Here is a 20912-nt window from a genome sequence, read left to right as displayed (position 1 = left end):
CTATTTCTCCGATGACCTGGGAAATTTGTAAAATGCGTCACTGGTGGGACTAGTTACCTTCTTACCTTAATGATCTAAGTGGTTTAAGGAACTTAGTTAGGGGATGGAAATAAAATGCAGGTACCACAATGGGCCTTAGGGCCACCGAGTGTCTTGTCTTAGACAAGCAACCTGGCTAACTTAACTTGACTTTGTCCGCTAATAAGTGTTTAACGCATAAAATCTCTACTAAAACTCAGTACACAGGATGGCTGTTTTTACAACATACAAATTATTTGGTTCCTTATATGCAACCAGATTAGGAACTCATTGAAACTATTGCGTTCGGAGTTGTTGGTGAAAGAGGAGATCGTTGAGCAACCGTTTGGCAACTGCTAAGCACTGGTTAGACAAAGGGTTAAAGTGCTCGATATATATTTCTTTGAGAAGTCATATAATCTTAATTTCAATTGGGCTTAGGTGATATCATTCGCGGTATCCCGAGGAGTCTAGAAGCCTGGAGCTTAAGTGCTTCGCATTATGAACGATTACCTAGCTTAACTTCACCAAAACAAAGGTATCATAAAGTCGAGACTACCTGAACGATTCGATGTACTCCGGCAAGCTAATACTTTGCAGCCATTCACTTAGCGTCGTCACACCCCTCTTCTCTGCCGCTGTATCGCTATCCTTAGCTGTTTTACTCTCTTTTTCTTTATTTGCGGCAAGAATTTGCGGCTGAAACTCTGCCTTCGGTAGTGTTCGCACAAATGAGATCAATTTACTTGCATCTGGAGCTTGTATATCCATCAGTTGAGTGTCACTCGGCTCAAAGACGCCATTCTGGAAGAGGAGTAAAATAAGATAGTAAAATGCCAAAGCTATGGACTTCGCTTCCTAATAAAACTCTTGAAAATGGCAAGCGCAAACCAAGTTAGCAGCATCAACGATAAATTTTTCACTCACAATGAGTCACAAACTTAACACATTCATAAATTCCCATAGCTTGGATATCACATTTCTCGAGAGTTTTTCTTTTGCCGATTGCCATTTTTTGCTTACTAGCTGGATCTAACCACTCACCACAAATCTGAAGTTGTCGTAACCATTTTCGAAGAGCATGCGCTCCAAATGCAGCAATCCCACATTCCTTAGTCGCACGGCTAACTCACGCCGTTCGCCTGGTTCGATCGCTTCATCGAACTCTAGTTCAATATCGTTTGTCGGTGTTAAAGTCGAATTCAAGATGCCGCTGCCGAAGGACTCGATAATCTCCGAGATCTTCTTGCGCGCCTCTTCCGCATTGAAAGGACTAAGTATGCCACTGCTTTGGGTGGTGGATGCCGCGTCGATATCCTCATTTCCATTACTATTGCCGTTACTGGTACCATTACCATTACCATTATTCTCATCATTTTCGTTTTCATTTTCATTGCCATTTCCATTCTCACCCTCCAAGCAGATGCTCACATTTTGACTTACGTGACTAGAATTATCACCCCGTATTTCTCCTTCTTCACAACCTTCTTGAGTGGTGGATACTTTGGAATCCTTATTAGGGACTGTTAACGATTTGAGCACTTTATTACATTCAGGTAAAACGGGTTTGGTCGGTATAGGTGGTCGCATTCGTTGTTGCTTCTGCTGTTGTTGACCCTCCGCTGCCGAGGCGGATGCGCTGCGTGCTGCCAATGGGATCCCGAGCTTGCGATTGCCCATTGTACGTTTCTCATGGCGTAAATTAACACTCGATCCCTTGAAAAGACCCGCAAAGGGTGCATCGCCGACAAATTCCTCAACACAATCGGTGGAGATGCTGTGATCGGAAAGTGAAACGCTAGAACTTAGCGAACCTGAGGAACCTTGTATGCCAGTGCCGCTGCGCCGCGCATGCGATGGTGTCGTTGTGGGTGAGGCATTGGTGCTTGGCTTTGGGGATAAACTGCCAACGGGGTAATCGAATGTAGGCGTCGGTATTAATGCAGTCTGCCAATGCTTGGCAGGTGATGTGCTCGAATCGATCATGCTTTTACTGTGTTTCTGCTGCTGTTGTTGTAACTGTATGAGCGCCGATCGTCGCTTGTACTCCATGCTGAGCGGACGTATGCGCTCGTGTATAGTGCGTTCGGCATGACTGGAAGAGGGTGGCGGATGATCAGGTGTTGGTGGTTGTTGATAATTTGTCGGACTGAGCGGTATTTTCGGTTTGGCATCGTTCTCCTTGGTATCACTGATGCTGAGCGAACTGAAAGAGAGAGAGTAATGGAATAGTAAGAGTTCTAAGAAAAATTCTGTGTTTGATCAGCTCGGCTCTTATTCCATTCTTAACATGGCCATTACTTACTAACTGTTGCGATTCCTTTTAAGCTTCCTATTTGGATTGTACGACTTCAATGTGGGATTTTCGCAATTTATAATATCGGTGCTCACATCACGCGATTTGTTCAATGGGCGTTTCATAGAATTGGATGTAGCAACACCATCCGCGGAATCGGCGCGCTCTTCGCTGCTATAGTTCATGCGCTCCAACATGTCATCTAAAATAAATGAAAAGAGCGTACCGTTAAATTAATGTCATCACTAAACTAAGAACATTCAAAACTTTGCATTACTTGAACTCGATGTCAAGAGTGTACCCGTCGTCGAACTTGCACTCTCTCTAGTACTCGCATATAGACGATCACTTCGCTGACGCTCGCGCAACTGGGTTGTCTCATCAAAACTCATACCACCCACGCTGCTATGATGTTGCTGGCGCGTGCGCGCTTGTGGTTGTTGTTGATGATGGTTTGGTGAGGTGTAAGTAAATTGCTGCCCTGAGTGGGTAGGCGAAACGGACAAGTTGCGTCGCGGTGGTTTTTTGGGTGGCGCACCTGGTGCAAAAGTGCTCATATGCATCGGATTGTTGGCTGCCATAGCAATTATGCCGCCTATTGTGTAAGTGGTGGGTGTAGGGAGAGACAAGAGTTGCAAAGTGTGGTGAGTTTAAACTTGAGTATGTGTTTGTTTGGATCTATTTATTCTACAATTACCCGTTGAAGAACGTGAACGTGGTGACACCGAAACTGGCTCAAAACTACTCATCGACGATGACGGACTCACACCCATTTCACTACACACATACGTCAAGTGTACGAAGTGATGTGAAGTAAAGCAGTGAGGGGAAGTAAAAGAAGATTTGTGAAAGATATGCCAAAAAGAAAATTGAGAAACAAATTTACTAATATATTTATTATAAATTAAATAAAGCATTCGTAATGCATTTATCGATTTAAAAATAATTGAGCTAAGAAAATATTAATATTGAGGCATGCATGGAATTGCTGTGTGCTGTGCTTAAACTTTTAAAATTAAAAATAACAATCTTTTAAATACTAGTATTAGCTTTAGGAGGTCCGTTAGGAGATTTCGGGTCTTGAGTTTTTAGGGGGAAATAGCAACAAGCGTGCGTCGTTCTACAAATGGATGGATCTACAGTTTCAAGCCGATTTCGAACCGCAGATATTTTTTTATTTTCATGAGGAGCTTTTTCATGACAGAAATACACTCGGCGGGTTGCCATTGCCTGCCAATCTACGTTCTCTCTGAACTCCGAATGGTAGTCACGCATCAACTCATTCGGCTATGGCGGCCGCTGCTGGTGTTTAGCTCGTATTAATCCCGGGATCCCACCAAATTTCAAATATCGAATTGATAGAAGTAAAAATTGCTTATTACAACAATAATATAATAATAATTATTTTTTTTTAATATAACTTCTGTTTGTTTGTTCAAAATAATAGCAGTGATCTCAACATAAAACAAAAAGTTCGATTTATTAAAAAAAAAAAAAATTTTGTTCAGCAATTTTTTTAGCACAAATTGTTCATTTCATACAGTTCCTCCGTGTATTTAAACTATTTTATTAATATTAAGACCAATATTTCAATACAAAAACTCAATAATTCACTGTTCAAAATAAGAGGAGTGTAACACAAGACTCAGCCTCGGACAATCTCTCTTGCCAACAAATGCTACTGTGAACTAAGTAGACAAATGAGTAGTAAAGTTATCTCTCAACGAACAAAACTAACACTCTACAAGGCTCTCATCGGGCCTATCCTAAAATATAGCGCACAAACTTGAACGATGACAATATCCGAGGAGGCGTCCCTTGGGGTGTTTGAGAGAAAGATTCTGCGGAAGATTCTTGGATCTTTGCACGTTAGGGACGGTGAGTATCGCAGGTGATGGAACAAAGAGCTCTATGAGCTTTACGGCGACATAGACATAGTGCAGATCCAGCGGCTACGTAAGCTGGGTCATGTCGTTCGAATGGATACGAACTCTCTGGCTTTGAAAATATTCGATGCGGTAAAAGTTGGTGGTAGCAGAGGAAGAGTAAGGCCTCCATTGCGTTGGAAAGAAGATCACTTGGTGTGTCCAACTCGGTGTCCCGGTTAGCACGAGAAAGAAATCACTAGTGCGCTTCGTTAAACTCGGCACAAATCTCGTAAGCGGTTATTGCGCCAATTAAGAAGAGCACAGTTAACCCACAGTTAACCCGCAGAGCATTTAGTGTAGCGAATATATTGTGAATGTCCGCCGAGCTCACATTCGCTGCGAATTCGAAATTAAGTGACCGAATTAGATTAGACTTTTTTTGCATGGGATTTTTTGGCTACTGTACATGCGGGCTCTATGATCAATCTGTCAGTCGTCCTCCCAATGAAATTTCCTTTCAATCTCTCGTTTCCCTGCTTTTATTGCTTTCAGTGCAGCCGGTCTGTGAAAGAAGAAATTGACGTTTTTCCTTCGAGTTGTGCCTTCAAGCAGTGTATTGGAAGTGTTTGACCTTCAATAATTGCGGCGGTGTTAAGCTTTTCCTTATATAATATCTTGCTCTTGTTCGAACTCCGGCTACACTGGCCACATCATGCGTTCGGTTAAGAAAATGTTGACAATACGTTGTTCATCACTAGCATCTAAGGAAGAATGGAATAAGGGATTCTCTCTAAACAACTTCGACACTACATTCTATACAGATGGTTCTAAAATGGGTTGTGGTGTTGGAGCTGGTATATATTCTCATAGACTTAAAATTGAAAAATCTGTGCGTCTTCCGGCAATTGGGGAGACTGGGTTCGGCTACAACAACCTCTAAAGTGGTGGAACAAACTAGGAATAGCCTCACCGCCTCAAGTGAAAATCATAAAGGTACGAGAAAGCAGATGAACTTGCAAGAGAGGCATCTGGCGTGAATGACGCTCTTGCAGAACCGATATTCACACCATTAGATGCAGTTAAGAATGCAATTTCCTTAAAATACCTCCGAAGCGCGGAATGTAGATGGAGAGGCCAGACGAAATAAAAAATTAGCAGAACGTTATGGCTCACCTACAACCTCAAGCAATCGTCCACATTGATAAACATGAAACGACGCGACGCCTGTAGACTAACGGCAGTCTTAACTGGCTTTTGGTCTGTCGGAGAACAAGCCGCCAAAATGGTCATCCCTCACAACACATACTGTCACAGTTGCAATCAACCGGAGAAAAAGGAAACAATCTCCCACTTCCTCTGTGAATGCCTTGCCCTATGGAAGGCATTCCAGTTAACCCTGGGCCAACCGCGGTTCGAGAGTCTCGAACAACTGTCTGACTTAGACGGCAAGAACCTAATGAGGTTCTTAAACCGCACAGACGGGATATAGTCATGCTGTAAATAACCGTTAAACAAGTTGGTAACGAGGATGGTGCGGAAGTGTTAGTTGGATTCTGAAAGAATCACCACTTTAACCAGCCAACCAACCAAAACTTTCCCAGCGCAATTGAGATAGAGAACGAAGAGTGAAAGTTTGTTTTACCTAAGTGCAATTTTAATATTTAATAAAAATAAATGATTGTTTTTACGCAAAAATTAAACTCGATTGGAACCAAGATATTGGTTAGGTGTTGACTAGACTTAAAAGAAGATTATGATTTGACGAAGAAATCGGTTGTTTGAGACAAAATATTGGACAACATGATTTTCGCGCTTCAAAGAACCAACTCCAAAAGAAATTCAAAAGCATCGCCCCAGTCTATAGGGTTAGTCATGGCTGATGCGAATTTTATATGGCAGTAATTTTTTGTGATATGCTAATTTTTACTTTTTCCAGAAAATTTGTACCAACTTAGTCACGTAGCGATACTCAGTTGAATAAAGCACAAAAGTGATTCAAACGATTGTGCAAGAAGTTCATTTCGCGTATTGCGTGATTGCGTGATGAGGCACATTTTTACCTGAATAAGTAAAACTGATGCATTTAGGGTTCTGAACACATTCATGTTAAGAAAAAAAATATGCGCTTATTAATCATTGCTTGGTGGGGTTTTTGAGCTGGCGGAGTCATTGGACAGTATTTCTTCGAAAATGATGTTGGTAAAGTTTTTACGGTGAACATTATCGTGATATAGAACAAAAATTGTCATGGTTTGAATTAGATGATATGGACTTGGGTAATATGGTTTCAACAGGATGATGTTACTTGTCACAAAGCGTATGAAATAATGGGTCTATTGGGGGGAAAAATCGCAGGAGCGTGCATTGTAGTCTTCTGGGATTGTAGTCTTCTGGGATCTTACGAAGTAACGAGGCCAAATTGTCGCCGAGTTTTTGTGACTCGAAACCTTTATACTTCTTTTTCATGGGTTACGTGAAAAGTATGGCCCATGCCCATAAGCAGGAAACGATTCCAGCGTTGAAGTGTGAAACCATAAGCGTTTTAAACCGCTGAAACCATAAGCGTTTTAAAATATATACAGCCTGAACTAAGCCATGGAAAATCTTGATATGCGTGTTCTGTGTTACCAGAGGAGTCATGGTGAGCATTTTACTGATGTTGAGAAAAAAAGAAAAAAATAATAATTTCGATAGATGGTGGCGTGTTTTTTTTATAAAAAGAAAACCCCTGTGTTATTGAAGCACTTCTTACAAACTTCTGGCTGCCTTTCTTCCTTATCTCATCAGTTATTAAATAGGTTGAAACTTCCACACCTCTCAAAATTCTTTCAAATATTGCGTAGTGATAGGCGAGTTCGAGAGACTTAAGTTATTGTCTCGATTGTTGCAGCATCTCTATCAGATTTCGATTTAGATTTACATTTATTGGAGGTTTGCATTTCGCCCTCATGGTCTTTTATGTCCTCTACTCATCACAGTACTTCATCCGGGGAGGTTGGGCTGAGCTAAAGTGCCTTTCTTCTGGCTGCAAATGATCGAGATGTCTCAATCTTCTCCATGCTATAGCACTGCATTCAAGAAGAGCGTGCATTGTAGTCTTCTGGGATTAGTCACAGAAACGACAAGAGGCAGTGGATCATATCACGATCATATGCAGATGACTATGCAGTCTGCAATGGCGAGGAGGTCTATGGGATTTTTAAACCTCTCGGTTTTACTCTCCCAATAAGGGTTTCGTGTGGCGTAGCCCAATAGTTTGGTGCCAGCTAATCTCTTTTAGTTTTAGCTCTTCCCTCCTAAGCTTCTCCTTGAGGGTGTGTTGTCCCACAGCAAAGAAGCACACGGGTCCTATTAATGATGAGGCCGCAACCTCTCTTACCAATGCGTCCGCTACTTCGTTCCCAGTTATACCCCTGGGTCCTGGAACCCAAATTAACTGGATGCGATTGTGCATGGCTAAGAGATTCAGTTTCTCGATACACACAAGGACCAATGAGGACGTAATCTCACAATCTCATCTCCGCCGAGGGACAACTACTATCATTTCGTGTTCCATGCTCGGGAATTAGTAGTCCTTTCGGATACGGTGGTCGCCATACAAAGAGAACATAAAACGACGAGCTTTAATGTTACGAATAGTAATTAAAGAGAAAATCGATATTTTCAGTAAATTTTCTTTATCCCGTATACTTAGTATAGGAGTAAATAATGTAAAATTTATGGAGGTTAGCTGACTCGAAATAATCGAAAAACATCTCGATGGTACAGTCGGCTGGCGAGCGGATTATTGACTCGATTGTAAAGGGTTTTCAATAAGAGGTGTTATTTCCGTAAAATATCAATGGCTTCGTTGCTTGTGTGGCGCGTAGCGTCGTCTTGTTGAAAATAAACGTTGTCCATATCAGTGTCATCCAATTCCGGCCATAAAAAATAGTGATTCATCTCTCGATAGCGAAATTCATTCACCGTAACTATTGCTCCAGCTTTATTTTCGAAAAAGTAACGTCCAATGACTCCGCTGGACCATAAACCGCACCAAACAGTCACACGTTGATAATAGAGAGGCTTTTCAACAATAAATCTTGGATTTTCTGAGCCCCAGATACGGTGTTATGACGTTTGTGGAATGCCTAATTCCGAAGAACGACGAGGAATGGACAAACCTGGGTTTTCCTCACACTTTCGGCTACAACAGCAATATTTTCTTGTCCCAACAGCTCGATTTTTTTCACAAATTTCTGTATTGCGGTCCGACAAAGTGCTTCACGACGACACAAAAATATTCGAGTTTTACGAACCGTCTCTGCCAAATGTTCACCATTTTATAGTGAATTTTAATAACTTCAATGCATTGTTTAAGTGTGTATCGTTCCATTTTTATTAATGGCGTAGTTTCTATTTGTCAAATATTAAAAACTGACAGCTTCAAAAGTGGCATCTACCGAATAGCGGGCTATTCAAAATAGCACCTGTTATTGGGAAACCCTATACTTTTACATCGATGGCGAACGTTTAAAAATTTGCGACTCACTCGAGTATTAAGTCTGTAACAAAGTTGCAATACTGCGGTCTAAACTTTTACTTCTTCAAAATGTATCCCAGCATTGCCAATTAATGTTCTGTATGTGAAGAAGTCACGTTCGATTTTGAGAGCCTCTAAACATGTCCACTTAAGCCAATTCACCTAACACCCCTTTACTCTTGGACCGAACGCGCCGAAACGGCACGTTTCATGGGCTTGCGGATAACTTCAATGATACCAGTTAAGGCTCACCGAGTAGGCAGAGTTTCTTAATAAGGCTGGTGCAACAAAAACCAAGACTAGTACATAAAAGAAAAGCTTGAGGTAGTAAAATTATTCAGGCATTATTTATAAAATGGCACACAAATTTTAGTTAACGGTGAATAAATGGTGAGTAAACTTTTTGAGACATGCATATAAAATTAAATTGAAAAAACAAATATCCATAAAATATACAAAACATTTATTTTTGTTAAATACAAGTTTACATACAGTAAATAAATAAATAAATGAAAAATCTTAGAATTGTGAAACGAGTAAATCAAAGCGTGAATTATGGTTGCATAAAAAAATCAAATAGTGATGTGGTTATTATGCCTGCAAAATGATGTTAAACTGTGCGAAACGTTCCATTCCATTATTCATGCACAAAAAATGTTTATTTATTAAATAACAAAAAAAGAGAAAAATCAAATAAAACTCTTTCATTTCATGGTTGACATACTTCTGCGAGTTGTTGGATGTGCTGTGCACAGGAGAATTCACTTCGTGATAGCCACCGCGTCCACCGATGCCATACTGGTCCGGCTGTAGGCCACTGTCCAGTGATTTGCCACCATTGAGATTTGTGCCATAGCGTTGTTTACTGTTACTGTTATTGCCACCACTGCTACCGCCACCACCACCACCACCACCGCCGCTTCCGCTTCCACTATTGTTAGCGTACGGGGAAGACTGCTGCAGTGAGTGCGTGTGGTTAAGTAAATGATTATTTGAGTTAAAGTGGTAGTGATTATTGTGTTGCTGTTTCTGATAGTGACTGAGGCTGCTACTTTGTCGCTGGGGTGGCGGCGGCGGGTGCTGATGGCGAAATACCACCACATCGTCGTTATCATCTACGTCCATTTGATTGCGGAAATCTGCAAAGGATGCAAAAACAAAATAGTTAAAAATAAAATGCTTAAAGTCCATTGGTTACTATGATCTTATATTAAAATATTCGGCCGCCGTAGCCGAATGGGTTGGTACGTGATTACCATTCGGAATTCACAGATAGAACGTAGGTTCGAATCTCGGTGAAACACCAAAATTAAGAAAAACATTTTTCTAATAGCTGTCGCCTCTCGGCAGGCAATGGGAAACCTCCGAGTGCATTTCTGTCATAAAAAGGCTCCTCATAAAAATATCTGCCGTTCGGAGTCGGCTTGAAACTGTAGGTCCCTCCATTTGTGGAACATCATCAAGACCCACACCACAAATAGGAGGAGGAGCTCGGCCAAATACCCAAAAAGGGAGTACGCGCCAATTATATATATATATATAAATTGAGTGACGTTAAAAGTAAAGGGTCTTTTAAAAGAGGCGTCTAGATGTTGTTTTAATATAAAACATATAAAAGTTACACAATAGTGACGGCCACGGAAAGATCCTAACCGATATTTCGGAGCTCCCAGGAATGGTGGTATATGCGCTCCGACCTACCACTGTCATCATACGAGGGCGGTTGCATAAGTATCCGTGTTAGAAATACATTTTTTCAATTTTTTTTTAATTTTAAACATAGTCCGCTTTTAGGAAGATACGCTTCTCCGAACGCTCCGGCCTCGAAAAAATAGGATTTGTCGAACTCTCCAAAATATGCCTCAGTCTCGGCGATGAGTTCCCCGTTTGAACTAAATTTTTTTCCCACGAGCCATTTTTTCATATTAGGGAACAAGAAAAGGTCGCAGGGACCCAGATCGGGTGAATACGAGGGGTGCATTGGCAACTCATAGCGCAATCATGCAGTTTGGCGGCGACAACTTCGGATGAATGTGCTGGCAAATTTTTTCTTTCTTTCCGTTCCTTTTTCGTTCTTCATTTTTCTAAAAAGTCCATTGGGATGACGCCGTTCGCGTCACAAAAAATCGTCGCCATGAGCTTTCCGGCCGATGGGACTGTCTTCGCCTTTTTTGGAGCAGATTCACCGAGAGAAATCCATTCAGATCCAACGGAAGATTGTTACTTAGTTTCTGGTGTGTAATGATGAATCCAGGTTTCATTAACGGTGACAACTTGATGCAAAAATTCCTTCGAATCTCGCTTAAATTGCTCCAAACACTGCTTCGAGGTTAACAGCTGCATCCGCTTGTTGTTGCTTGTGAGCAATCGCGGCACCCATCGAGCGACATTTTTTTCATCGTCAACTTATCATGTAAAATATTAATTGCCGTTCCGATCGACATATCTATGACCTCTGTTACTTCACACGCTTTCGTTCGTCGATCAGCGAGAACCATGTCGTGGACTTTTTGAATGATTTGCTTGGTAAGCACATCTAAAGGGCGTCCTGGTCGGTCGTCATCAAAAACGGATGTTTGTCTATAATTAAATTCGTTGAACCAATATCCAACTATGATCATAGACGGTGAAGCGTCCCCATAAACAGCTGCCAACTTTGCTTTTATCACCTCGCATTTTTTCCATCCAAAAACAAAAAGCGGATTACCGAACGATATTACGCTTTTTCCATCTTAGCGAAAATCAGGAATCACGTTTTACTCGAATAGCTGCCAAATCCAAACTAACCAACAATCAGTCTTAAATTTGTTTTGCCGTCGTTTGTTAGATGGCAGCACACGATGCTCTTTGTTATCAAATACGGGTAGTTATTGAACCGCCCTCGTATAGTATAATATCCTTTATTTCCGGGTGAAGCTTAAGGCCACATACCACCATAACGCTTACGATCCTCATATCCTCGAGCGAAGAGTAGAAGCAGGACGTTGTGAAGCAATGCGAGGCCATTAATGTGTGCACAGATAGCTCACAGCTCGAGGGCAAGGTGGACGGGGGCGTATATCGTACTTCGTTGAAATGTCTGTAAAATTTTAAATATTTTCAATTCATTTAAGCTCTGCTCTCCCGAAGGTAATCGAATATTCGGTTTAAGTCCCCAGGTAAGCAAAACGTATTGGCCGCGTCAAAGAACACAGCGGAGGCGAGAAAACACCCGCGGTTAACTTTTGTGGCTTCACTACATACACTACAGCTACCCAGGGAAGAGGTGATATCACGCTCATCAACTCAGCACAGTGTGGAATTGTTTTTTTTTTTATAATCGGAAAAATGTTCATTAGATAGATCCATAGACAAGAGCTTGTCGAAGGCTCTTCTAATATCTGGGACGGCACACAAAGCGATTCCGTTACATTTGGTTAAATCTGCTATCATCTTTTTTTAATTTTTAAACTGAAGGAGATTCGATTTATTACTGGTGGGAAAGTACTTCTCCCCAGCCTCTTTTAAAGAACTTTACCACCTCCTCATAACTAATAGGAAGGCAGCCATCATAATCGTATGGGACGGTATGTAACTATCATTAGGTAGTGGACGGGTTCGAAATCTGCTGCCATCTCTCGGCGGGCAGTAGTAAGCCTCCGAGTGCAAAAACTCCTGATATAAAAAACCGTCTGGAATTCGACCAAATATTCAACAAATGACTTTTTCTATCGTGAAGACTTAGAAAGATTGGTCATGAAGCACTAAACAACTGAGAGTGGTCAATATGTCGGGTTATTTTTAGGAAGGCGATCCTCCTCACTTATTCTGATGCTACTAACTCCTAGGCGTGTACGGCCCATATCTTGCAGAACTCTTCGGCAGAAGTTGGTGCCTCTCTCCAAAGGAGGTCTTATAGACACATATTTTAAGCACATCTTCAGTAGAGATGCGCATACGCTACGTGTTCAATCAAACATTGAATTAATAAAGGGAGAAATCCGAACGAAAACACTGCGAGGGACAAGAGCTTCCGGCACAAAAACTAGAGCTGCTTGCGTCAGTTCGTTGTGTTTAAATTTATAGCCAGTTTAGTTTCAAAAGAAATGGATATCGGCACCACCCAGAGTGAGTTGAGACCTTTTGCATACAATTTCTCCAACATCCAATGACAATTTGACTTACTATTGATAACAGCAATAATATGCTTGGTCACATGCGGTGGAAATTCCTTGAGTATATCCAATGCAGTGCGTCCCTCTGCATCGGTCGCATTCAAATCGATGCCAGCCCTAAGCAGTGTACGCACCACCGACTCTTTGCCGCAGAGTGCCGCCTCGTGCAGCGCCGTACCAGATGGTGTGAGCAGATTAACACTAACCCCTGCAGCCAACAACACCTCAACCACGTTCTTATGTCCATTACGACTGGCCACATGGAGGCAGGTATGTGGAAAGATGTTCCGAGTTGGTGTCGCAGGCGAAGAAGTTATCGATGGTGATGAAGGCGAAGGAGTCGAAACTGAACCGGAGTGTGGTAATGGTGAAGAATGACGCGATTTCTGACTCTGTTGTCCAACGCAACCACCACTACTACTAGACACCCCCTCAATTGCCGCCACACTGTAGTGCGCGATCAGTTCGGGATGTGCGCGTATCAGCATCTGTACCGCCTGCAAACGGCCATATTGTGCCGCCAAATCGAGTGGTGTTTCGCCACGTGAATTGCGCATATTTGGATCGGCATTGTGTGCCAACAGTACCGCCAATGCGCCTGTGTGGCCATGTTGTGCGGCACAGTGCAATGGCGTCTCGTTTTCGATGGTCTGCAAGTGAATAAAAAAAAATAGTTTTATTAAAAAAAATGTTTGCTTAAAGCGTTTACTGATTTTTACGCACTTGCAAATTTGGCTGTGCCGGCTTATACGGATGTGTAAGCAACATTTTCAAAATCTCTTGATGGCCCGCCCAAGCGGCTAAGTGCAGTGGCGAAGAGCCACGTGAGTCAGGCAGATTCGGCGAAGCTTCATTGTTTAGTAGTAGTCGCACTATGTCGCTGTGCCCATTAAGGCAGGCGTGATGTAGCGCTGAGTAGCCGCCGCTGTCCTGCACATTGACGCCGGGTCCACGTCGTAAGCTGGCTAGTGGGCCGGCACGCTTGGCGCGCTGACTGAGCACCTTTTCGATATAGGTGATGTTGCCATTGCGTGCTGCGTCCAGAAATTCTTGATCCTTACCCATAATGACTAGAAGTTGTGAAGGTTGATGTGCGCTTGTGAAATTCTATTGCTGTGGTGGAGAAGTTGATGAACGTCAAACCTGAAAGTTAGTAGAAAAAAGCGTGCATGACTTATTCGAATGTTTAAAATTGAGGAAAGAGTTAATGTATTATAATGAAATTACAGTATTTAGAATTCGAAGCGATATGTGCATAATTCCTAAATATTGCTTTGGTTACATTTCTTCTCGGTTCACACTACGTATTCTGCTCTTACAACTTGGTGGCTTAAAACCATTCCTCATCTTTTAAAAACAGAGTAAGTCAGTTTTTTCGCTTCTGCACCCGACAGTTTTTATGTCACTACCATTCGTGAAGGTTCGGGCTTGAAACTCACTGGATGCATTAAACACCGAACGATAGAAAAGGTTTTTCTAAAGCGGCAGACCCTGGTCGATCTCTGAATATATTTCTGCCATGAAAAATCTTCTTATAAAAATTATTTGCTATTCGTAAGCGGCGTAAAACTGTTCGGGTCTTCATTTGTATGGCCTAAACTATCTGTGGCGTAAACTATGTTCAGCAATTTTATGAAGAATAATGCAAGGATCTTTTTTTTGCAACAAATTAATGCAAAAATTAAAATGATATTGTAATAATTTTTCAGTTTGAAGAAAATGTATGGAAAATTGTATACAAATCGTGAGAAAAAAAAATGATAATAAATAAGCTACAAATTTCATAATTTTTAATGCAAATTCAAATTTTTGACATTAATGTCATCAAAATGCAAAAACAAAGTTCATGGGGGTTTTTGCAGTTGTGCAGGTACATAATATCACGACGTAAAGAGTGCAGAATGTGAATCCTCCCGAAACCCGATACTTTATTTTTGGAGAATTTCACAATTGAGCGACGCAAGTAAAGAAAATAAACCAACCTTTGTGGCAGTTTAACTTATTTTTTCCATTTTTGTTTTTGAAGTGAAACTTCTTAGGCGTCGATGGACGAGCGAGAATGGAGAGTAAAATTTCAAGGCCAAGCAACGTTTTGGGCATTTTCGTTCCGCGAGAGAGAGAAAAGATATAGCGTAGAGGAAAAGGAGAGAGAGCTATATCTTATATAGGTATATCTTAGATACACTTTAGGCTATTTTTCATGAGTTTGTCTTTGTGGTTGCTAATAATACTGCCTACTTTTGGCGCTTGTTTGTTGTTTTTTTTGGAGCCTACTTTTTGGCGCTTATTTCCGATTTCTGGCTGGTACTTGTGCGGATTTAGTGCTATTGCCTTGCGATAATGTGTGCCGTTGCTGCGGTCCTGGAATCGCTGCGTTTATGCGGGTGCGTTAGTGCGCGTTGTTGCCACGGTTTGTGTCCTGTGTTTACCTACACCGGTCGACCATTCTCCGTGTTTTGTCTATACGGATTGTCTGCAAATGTTGTAAATTTATTTATATATATATTCTTTCTCTCTCTCTCTCTCATTCTCTCTCGGGTCTCTCCCTCTTTTTTTGGCTGCCTTGAAAGTTTCACTTCTGTTATGTGTACACGCTACACGCATTTCTTTTTTTTGCGTTATCTTGTATTCTATCATTCATGAAGTACAGGGTGATCATATTGGAGGAACTTTTTCCAATACAGTTTTTTGGACAGATCACGCGATCATAGTTGTTTTTTAGTATTCACTGATATTTTATCATTGCAAGACTTACGCCTTAACAAAGTTTACAAATCGTACAATCGTATTATCAAAATCGATGTTTTTTTTGGCTTAATGAATACACATAGTAGAAAAAGTCTGCGTTCACCTATGCAAATATTCTTTGCATTAGAAAAAGTTCAAAACAATAAATATTTCAGAAATTTTTTTTAATGAGTTTTATTTAGTTCACTTAACCGTAACTATCACACATATTTCGCTACCAATAACAAAATCAAATTTAAAATGAGATCACATAAAATTAAAAAGGCCATTCAAACTAAACGGAAAAAGTTTGCGTTCACTTCAATAATAATAAAATAAAAGGCTTAAGATCATAGAAATGTTTTAAAATTAATAGCTAGTTGGATATCCACGCCTTTTTATGACTTCTAGAATGCGTCTTTTCATTGATCCAACTAGTTTGGCTGTTATTTCTGGACTTATGGCTTCCCATTCCTCTTTAAGCGCGTTCTTAAGCATTTCCTTGCTAGTTATTGTACGCTCTCGTATTTTTTTTTCTAGAACGTCCCATAAGTGCTCAATGGGGTTAAGGTCAGGTGATTGTGGGGGTGTGCGAAGTTGTTTTGGAACATTATTATACATCGTTGTCCTGTTGGAAAACCAATCTTTCACCGAGTCCCAGTTTGATTGCACTTTCTCTCGAATTCGTTTTTAAAATATCGAGATAATCATGTCTGTTCATTATCGACTCAATAAACTGTATATTTCCAACGCCCGAACTAGCCATACACCCCCATATCATGGCACCTCCTCCCCCATGCTTTACCGTAGGTACCAGATTTTGCTTTCCAAGTGCAACCTACGACCTTTTATCCCGAAAATGCAAAAATTGCTCTCATCTGAAAAAATCACACTATTCCAAAACACAGGTGGCTTGTTTACGTATTCCTTGGTGAAAGCCATCCGCTTAAGTCGATTTACTCGCGATATGAAGGGTTTTTTTTTGGGCCACTCTGCCGTGAGATCCGATTCTTTTGAGAATTTTTCTTACTGTATCTGGATGTACTTTCTTTTGGTATTTTACTTCTATGTCTTTTGAAATTTGGCTTGCTGTTAGTCGTGGATTAGACTTCACAAGAATAGTTATGTTGCGTTCTTCTCTTTCCGTCAGTTTTTTTGGACGCCCTGAACGAGGCTTAGACTCCAAACAATTCGTTTGCTTGAAGTTGTTTATCACTCTTTGGGCCGGGGAGTATTGCCTCCCAACAATTTTCGCGATTTCACGATAGTTCTTCCTTTTTTGCCACGAACTTACAATGATTTTCCTTTCACCAATATCTATTTCTTTTCGCCTTTGGTCCATAGTAACAAAAAATTTATTTCTAATATCAATTTTTCCCTCTTTAGATTTGTTCTTAACCGCGTCAACTACATGAATGATTTAAAATTAAATTTAACGTAATTGCCATGCAAATAATCGTCACTATTCGAAATGAACGCACACTTTTTCTGCTCAGCCTATTTAAGTAACTGTACTACAATCCCGTTATCTGAACACGACGCAGCTCAAACTCCAAAAAAGTTTGTTCATACCCTCTACGAATAATTTTCTTTGAAATAAGTGAAAAGAAATAACTGAGAGTTTTAAGATAAACACGTTAAATTATTTTAATACTTTATAACAGTGGGTGAACGCAGACTTTTTCTATCATGTGTACGTCAATGAACGAAATTGACGCAATTGAGTTGAAGAGCAACCCAAAGCCATTAAATCCATTGAAAACAACCGTTTGGTGCAGCCTATGGGCTGGAGAAATCATCGATCCATATTCCTTAAAAAACGAGGCTGGTGCCAATGTAACATTGAATGGCAAACGCTATCGCGCCATGATAAACGACTTTTTGATGCCGGAAATTGAAGCCCGTGATTTCTACATTTCCTACAAAACGGCGCTACTTGCCATACAGCCTGTGAAACAATGGATTTACTGCGTCGTCGTTCCGGTTAGTAATTTATCTCTGGTCTCGGCCAAGTAGATTAGCCACAAAAATCGTGTGAGAGCACACCTTTGGGGTTTCATTTGTGGTTTCATTCAAATCTAAATGCTTTGTGGATAAATTAGCTTCGATTGAGGCATTGAAGTCAACATTACTAAATTCATTCAAGACATACCGACTGAAGTCCTCCAGTGAGTCAATCAACATTTGAAAGGGATTATCTTTAAAAAATAAATGTTATGAAAGGTTTTTCACAAAAATAATAAAGATTGCCTAATCAATTTGAATTTTCTCTAAATTATCACACTGTATATAATACCACGTTGATATATTCCCCCTAAATCTAATTGATTACATTGGATGAAATATGAATTACACCTACCATAACTACAGGGTCTCGAGGTGTACAATTTCAGACCCCTCGCGCAGCTGATGCATGGGCATGCAGCTGAACTGAAAATATCTGTCCGTAGCATCTACTGCATACTGAAAAATGATCTCAAAGTCAAACCTTACCAGCAGCTACAAGTGAAACTTGAGAGACCGAAGCGGCCAATTTCCGAATATTGTGTTTTCTGACGAGAAAATTGCTCAAATTGAGCAAATCGTAAACTCCCAAAACTATGGGGTTTATTTGACCGACCGTTCATATGAGAATTTGAGTCATCGATTGGTCACCAGGAGGCAGCACCCACCACAGGTAATGGTTTAGGCTGCTGTAACCGCAGATGGGCGCTCTCCAGTCATTATCATCGAGCCTGGTGCCAAGGTAAATGCGAAATATTATGGGGAAAGTATCCATGGACTCGGCACCGTCTGACATAGCTCGAGTGAACCAAGAATGGCTAAAAAACAACGTTCCGAACTTCATAACGTCCACACAATGGCTCTCAAATTCACCAGACTCGAATCCGATGGATTATTCTCTTTGAGCCATTTTGGAGAGCAAAGTCCGAACTAAAATATTTCCCTGCCTCATGGCGCTGAAAAAAGACATTGTCCGCGAGTGGGCCAAAATACCTGCAAGTCACATTCGGGCAGCTTCCGATTCATTTCTGGACCGTCTCAAGGCCATAGTTAAGGTAAAAGGTGGTCATATCGAGCAAGAGTAAGTTGATGCTTAATTTTGTATTATTTTCACACATTTTCACTTTGAATTGCATAAAAGTAATTTTTCAAATTTTTGAAATCCAATGTGCCTTTTACAAGCGCCCATATACATACAGTGGCCGACATAACTATGAATACCCCTTGAAGAAATATTTTGTTATGGAAATAAGTCTGTAAGCTGCTCCTCAAATTTAAGATTGTACACATTATTTTTCAAAGTGTGAGCTAGCAAACCAGCGCCGTTAAAAATGTGTCGTTATCTTTTCACATGGCACAACAATTTTCACTAATTGCGTCTCAGTTGCTTTTCGGATTCGACAAAAGTGTGCATACCACTAAAATATCCACGTGGGTTGTACTTCGTTGTAAATATTTCCCAAATTCGTAGTGAAAAGGTAATGGAAACAATGTTTTGGTGATTATTTTACCTTGTATTTTAAAACAAATATACTTTTAGCATATTGTAATGCCTAAGTCGAAGGAAATAAGCATTGATTTCAGAAAACTAATTGTTCAGGACCACAAAAATGGAATGGGATTTGGCAAAATTGCTAAAAAATATAATAGGTAGATGCAAGTCAACAATACAGAAAGTTATAAAAAGTTTCAGAAAAAATGGCGGCTTGGCGAGCGCTCCAAGAACAGGTCGGCCAAGGGTAAACAATTCTCGTGATGACACGCAAATAGTAAGGGAAATTAAGAAAGACCCGACAACTTCGGCAAGAAAGAAAGTCTTCAAATTAATGTAAGCGAGCGAACAATTCAGCGGAGAATTCGTGAAGAGGGGTTTTCTAGTCATTAAAAGATCAGGAAACCTTTCATCAGCAATAAAAACATGAAAGAGCGACTAGCATTTGTCAAAAAGTACTTCAATATGCCCTTGAGTTTCTGGGAGAGGGTTATATGGAGCGATGAGAGTAGGTTTGAGTTAAAAATACAAAAAGAAGAGAAAAAGTATGGCGAAAAAGTAATGAGAGGCTCCAATCAAAGTGCGTGCAAAGCACAATTAAGTTTGGCGGGGGAAGTGTGCTTATCTGGGGCTGTTTTTCCTATAGCGGTATATCAGATCTGGTAAATATTGAAGGAAAAATGATTGGGGAGTCCTACGTCAATATGCTAAGCACATTCCTAGAGCCCTCGGCACGAAGAATGGGTCTTGCACACAATTTCATCTATCAACAAGACAACGACCCCAAACATAACAGTCGCGTAGCAAAGGAATACTTTAGACAAAACTCAATAGAGCTTTTAGAATGGCCCGCTCAAAGCCCCGACTTAAATCCTATCGAGCACTTATGGCAATATTTAGACGAAAAAATCGATCGATCAAGTTGCCGCTCAAAGAAAGCAGAGTTTTTTCAGAAACTGCAAGAGACCTGGAATAAAATACCTGAATACCTTCTTAAGAGATTAGTTCACAGTATGCCACGCCGCCTTTTGGCTGTAACGTTATTACTTTTACTATTACTAGTAGGGTACAAGGGTACGCAAATTTTGTCGCTACGAGTTTCTGGGCATTTAGAAAAAAAAAATGAAAATATTATTTTATATTTTGAATTGAAATATTTTGATTTGTGTTTTTATAATGTTACTATATTATAAATAAATTAATAAGTTAATCGAAATTTAAATGATATAATAGAAAAAAATATTTGTGTTTGAATTTTCCCTTAGGTAGGGTATGAATAGTTATGTCGGCCACTGTATGTTTCTCTATATGTAGGTGTATGCATAAGTAAGTGGAAATTCCTCCTTTATGTTGATGATCTTCAAATTTACTCCACCATATCGAATGCTGAATATTCAGTTTTATTGCAATCTGACATAGACAGAGTTTATTCTTGGTGTGAGAAAAATTATTTGTATTTGAAAGCAGACAAATGCTTTCAAGTGGATTTTTTTCAATAAAAGCAAATACCATATATTATATCTATAGTATTTTGGGTACTAAACTGCAAACTGTAGACCAAATTAAAGATCCAGGGGTATTTTTTGACTCTAAAATATCATTCATTAACTATTTAAATTCCTTAAATCCGAATGCCTAGCCTTCGTCTGCTGTTATTGTACACTTTACTCAGATCTTTATATTCTCAAAAAGTTGGATGTAGAATTTTTTAGGCCTAATTTAGAATATGCTGATTTTATCTGGCGGCTCTTCCAAACTACTCACATAGACGTAATTGCACGTATGCAAACAAATTTTATAATATTATATTTGCGTAGCGGTCGCTAGTGTC

General features: G+C 40.3%; 1 protein-coding gene across 2 annotated transcripts in view; it reads right to left on the bottom strand.

Moving 5' to 3' along the window:
* LOC129253313 (ankyrin repeat and sterile alpha motif domain-containing protein 1B) overlaps positions 1 to 20912 on the bottom strand; it is a 49857-nt gene that overhangs the window by 12792 nt on the left and 16153 nt on the right. The window contains exons 2-9 of one of the 2 annotated variants that reach the window (XM_054891620.1): positions 13582 to 14001; positions 12869 to 13508; positions 9429 to 9843; positions 3012 to 3091; positions 2592 to 2909; positions 2324 to 2516; positions 1063 to 2224; positions 578 to 822 (exon numbers count right to left, since the gene is read on the bottom strand). In XM_054891620.1, the coding sequence (XP_054747595.1) occupies positions 578 to 822; positions 1063 to 2224; positions 2324 to 2516; positions 2592 to 2909; positions 3012 to 3091; positions 9429 to 9843; positions 12869 to 13508; positions 13582 to 13923 (3395 nt within the window). In that variant the 5' untranslated portion in view covers positions 13924 to 14001. Of the gene's footprint in view, positions 1 to 577; positions 823 to 1062; positions 2225 to 2323; positions 2517 to 2591; positions 2910 to 3011; positions 3092 to 9247; positions 9844 to 12868; positions 13509 to 13581; positions 14002 to 20912 lie in introns of those variants that run through there. The other variant, XM_054891621.1, reaches the window with a different exon arrangement.

Source organism: Anastrepha obliqua, chromosome 1 (genome assembly GCF_027943255.1).
Source record: "Anastrepha obliqua isolate idAnaObli1 chromosome 1, idAnaObli1_1.0, whole genome shotgun sequence".
Classification (NCBI taxonomy): Eukaryota; Metazoa; Arthropoda; class Insecta; order Diptera; family Tephritidae; genus Anastrepha; species Anastrepha obliqua.
The sequence above is the reverse complement of the archived record's forward strand: the minus strand, read 5'-3'. Positions and strand labels throughout refer to the sequence as shown.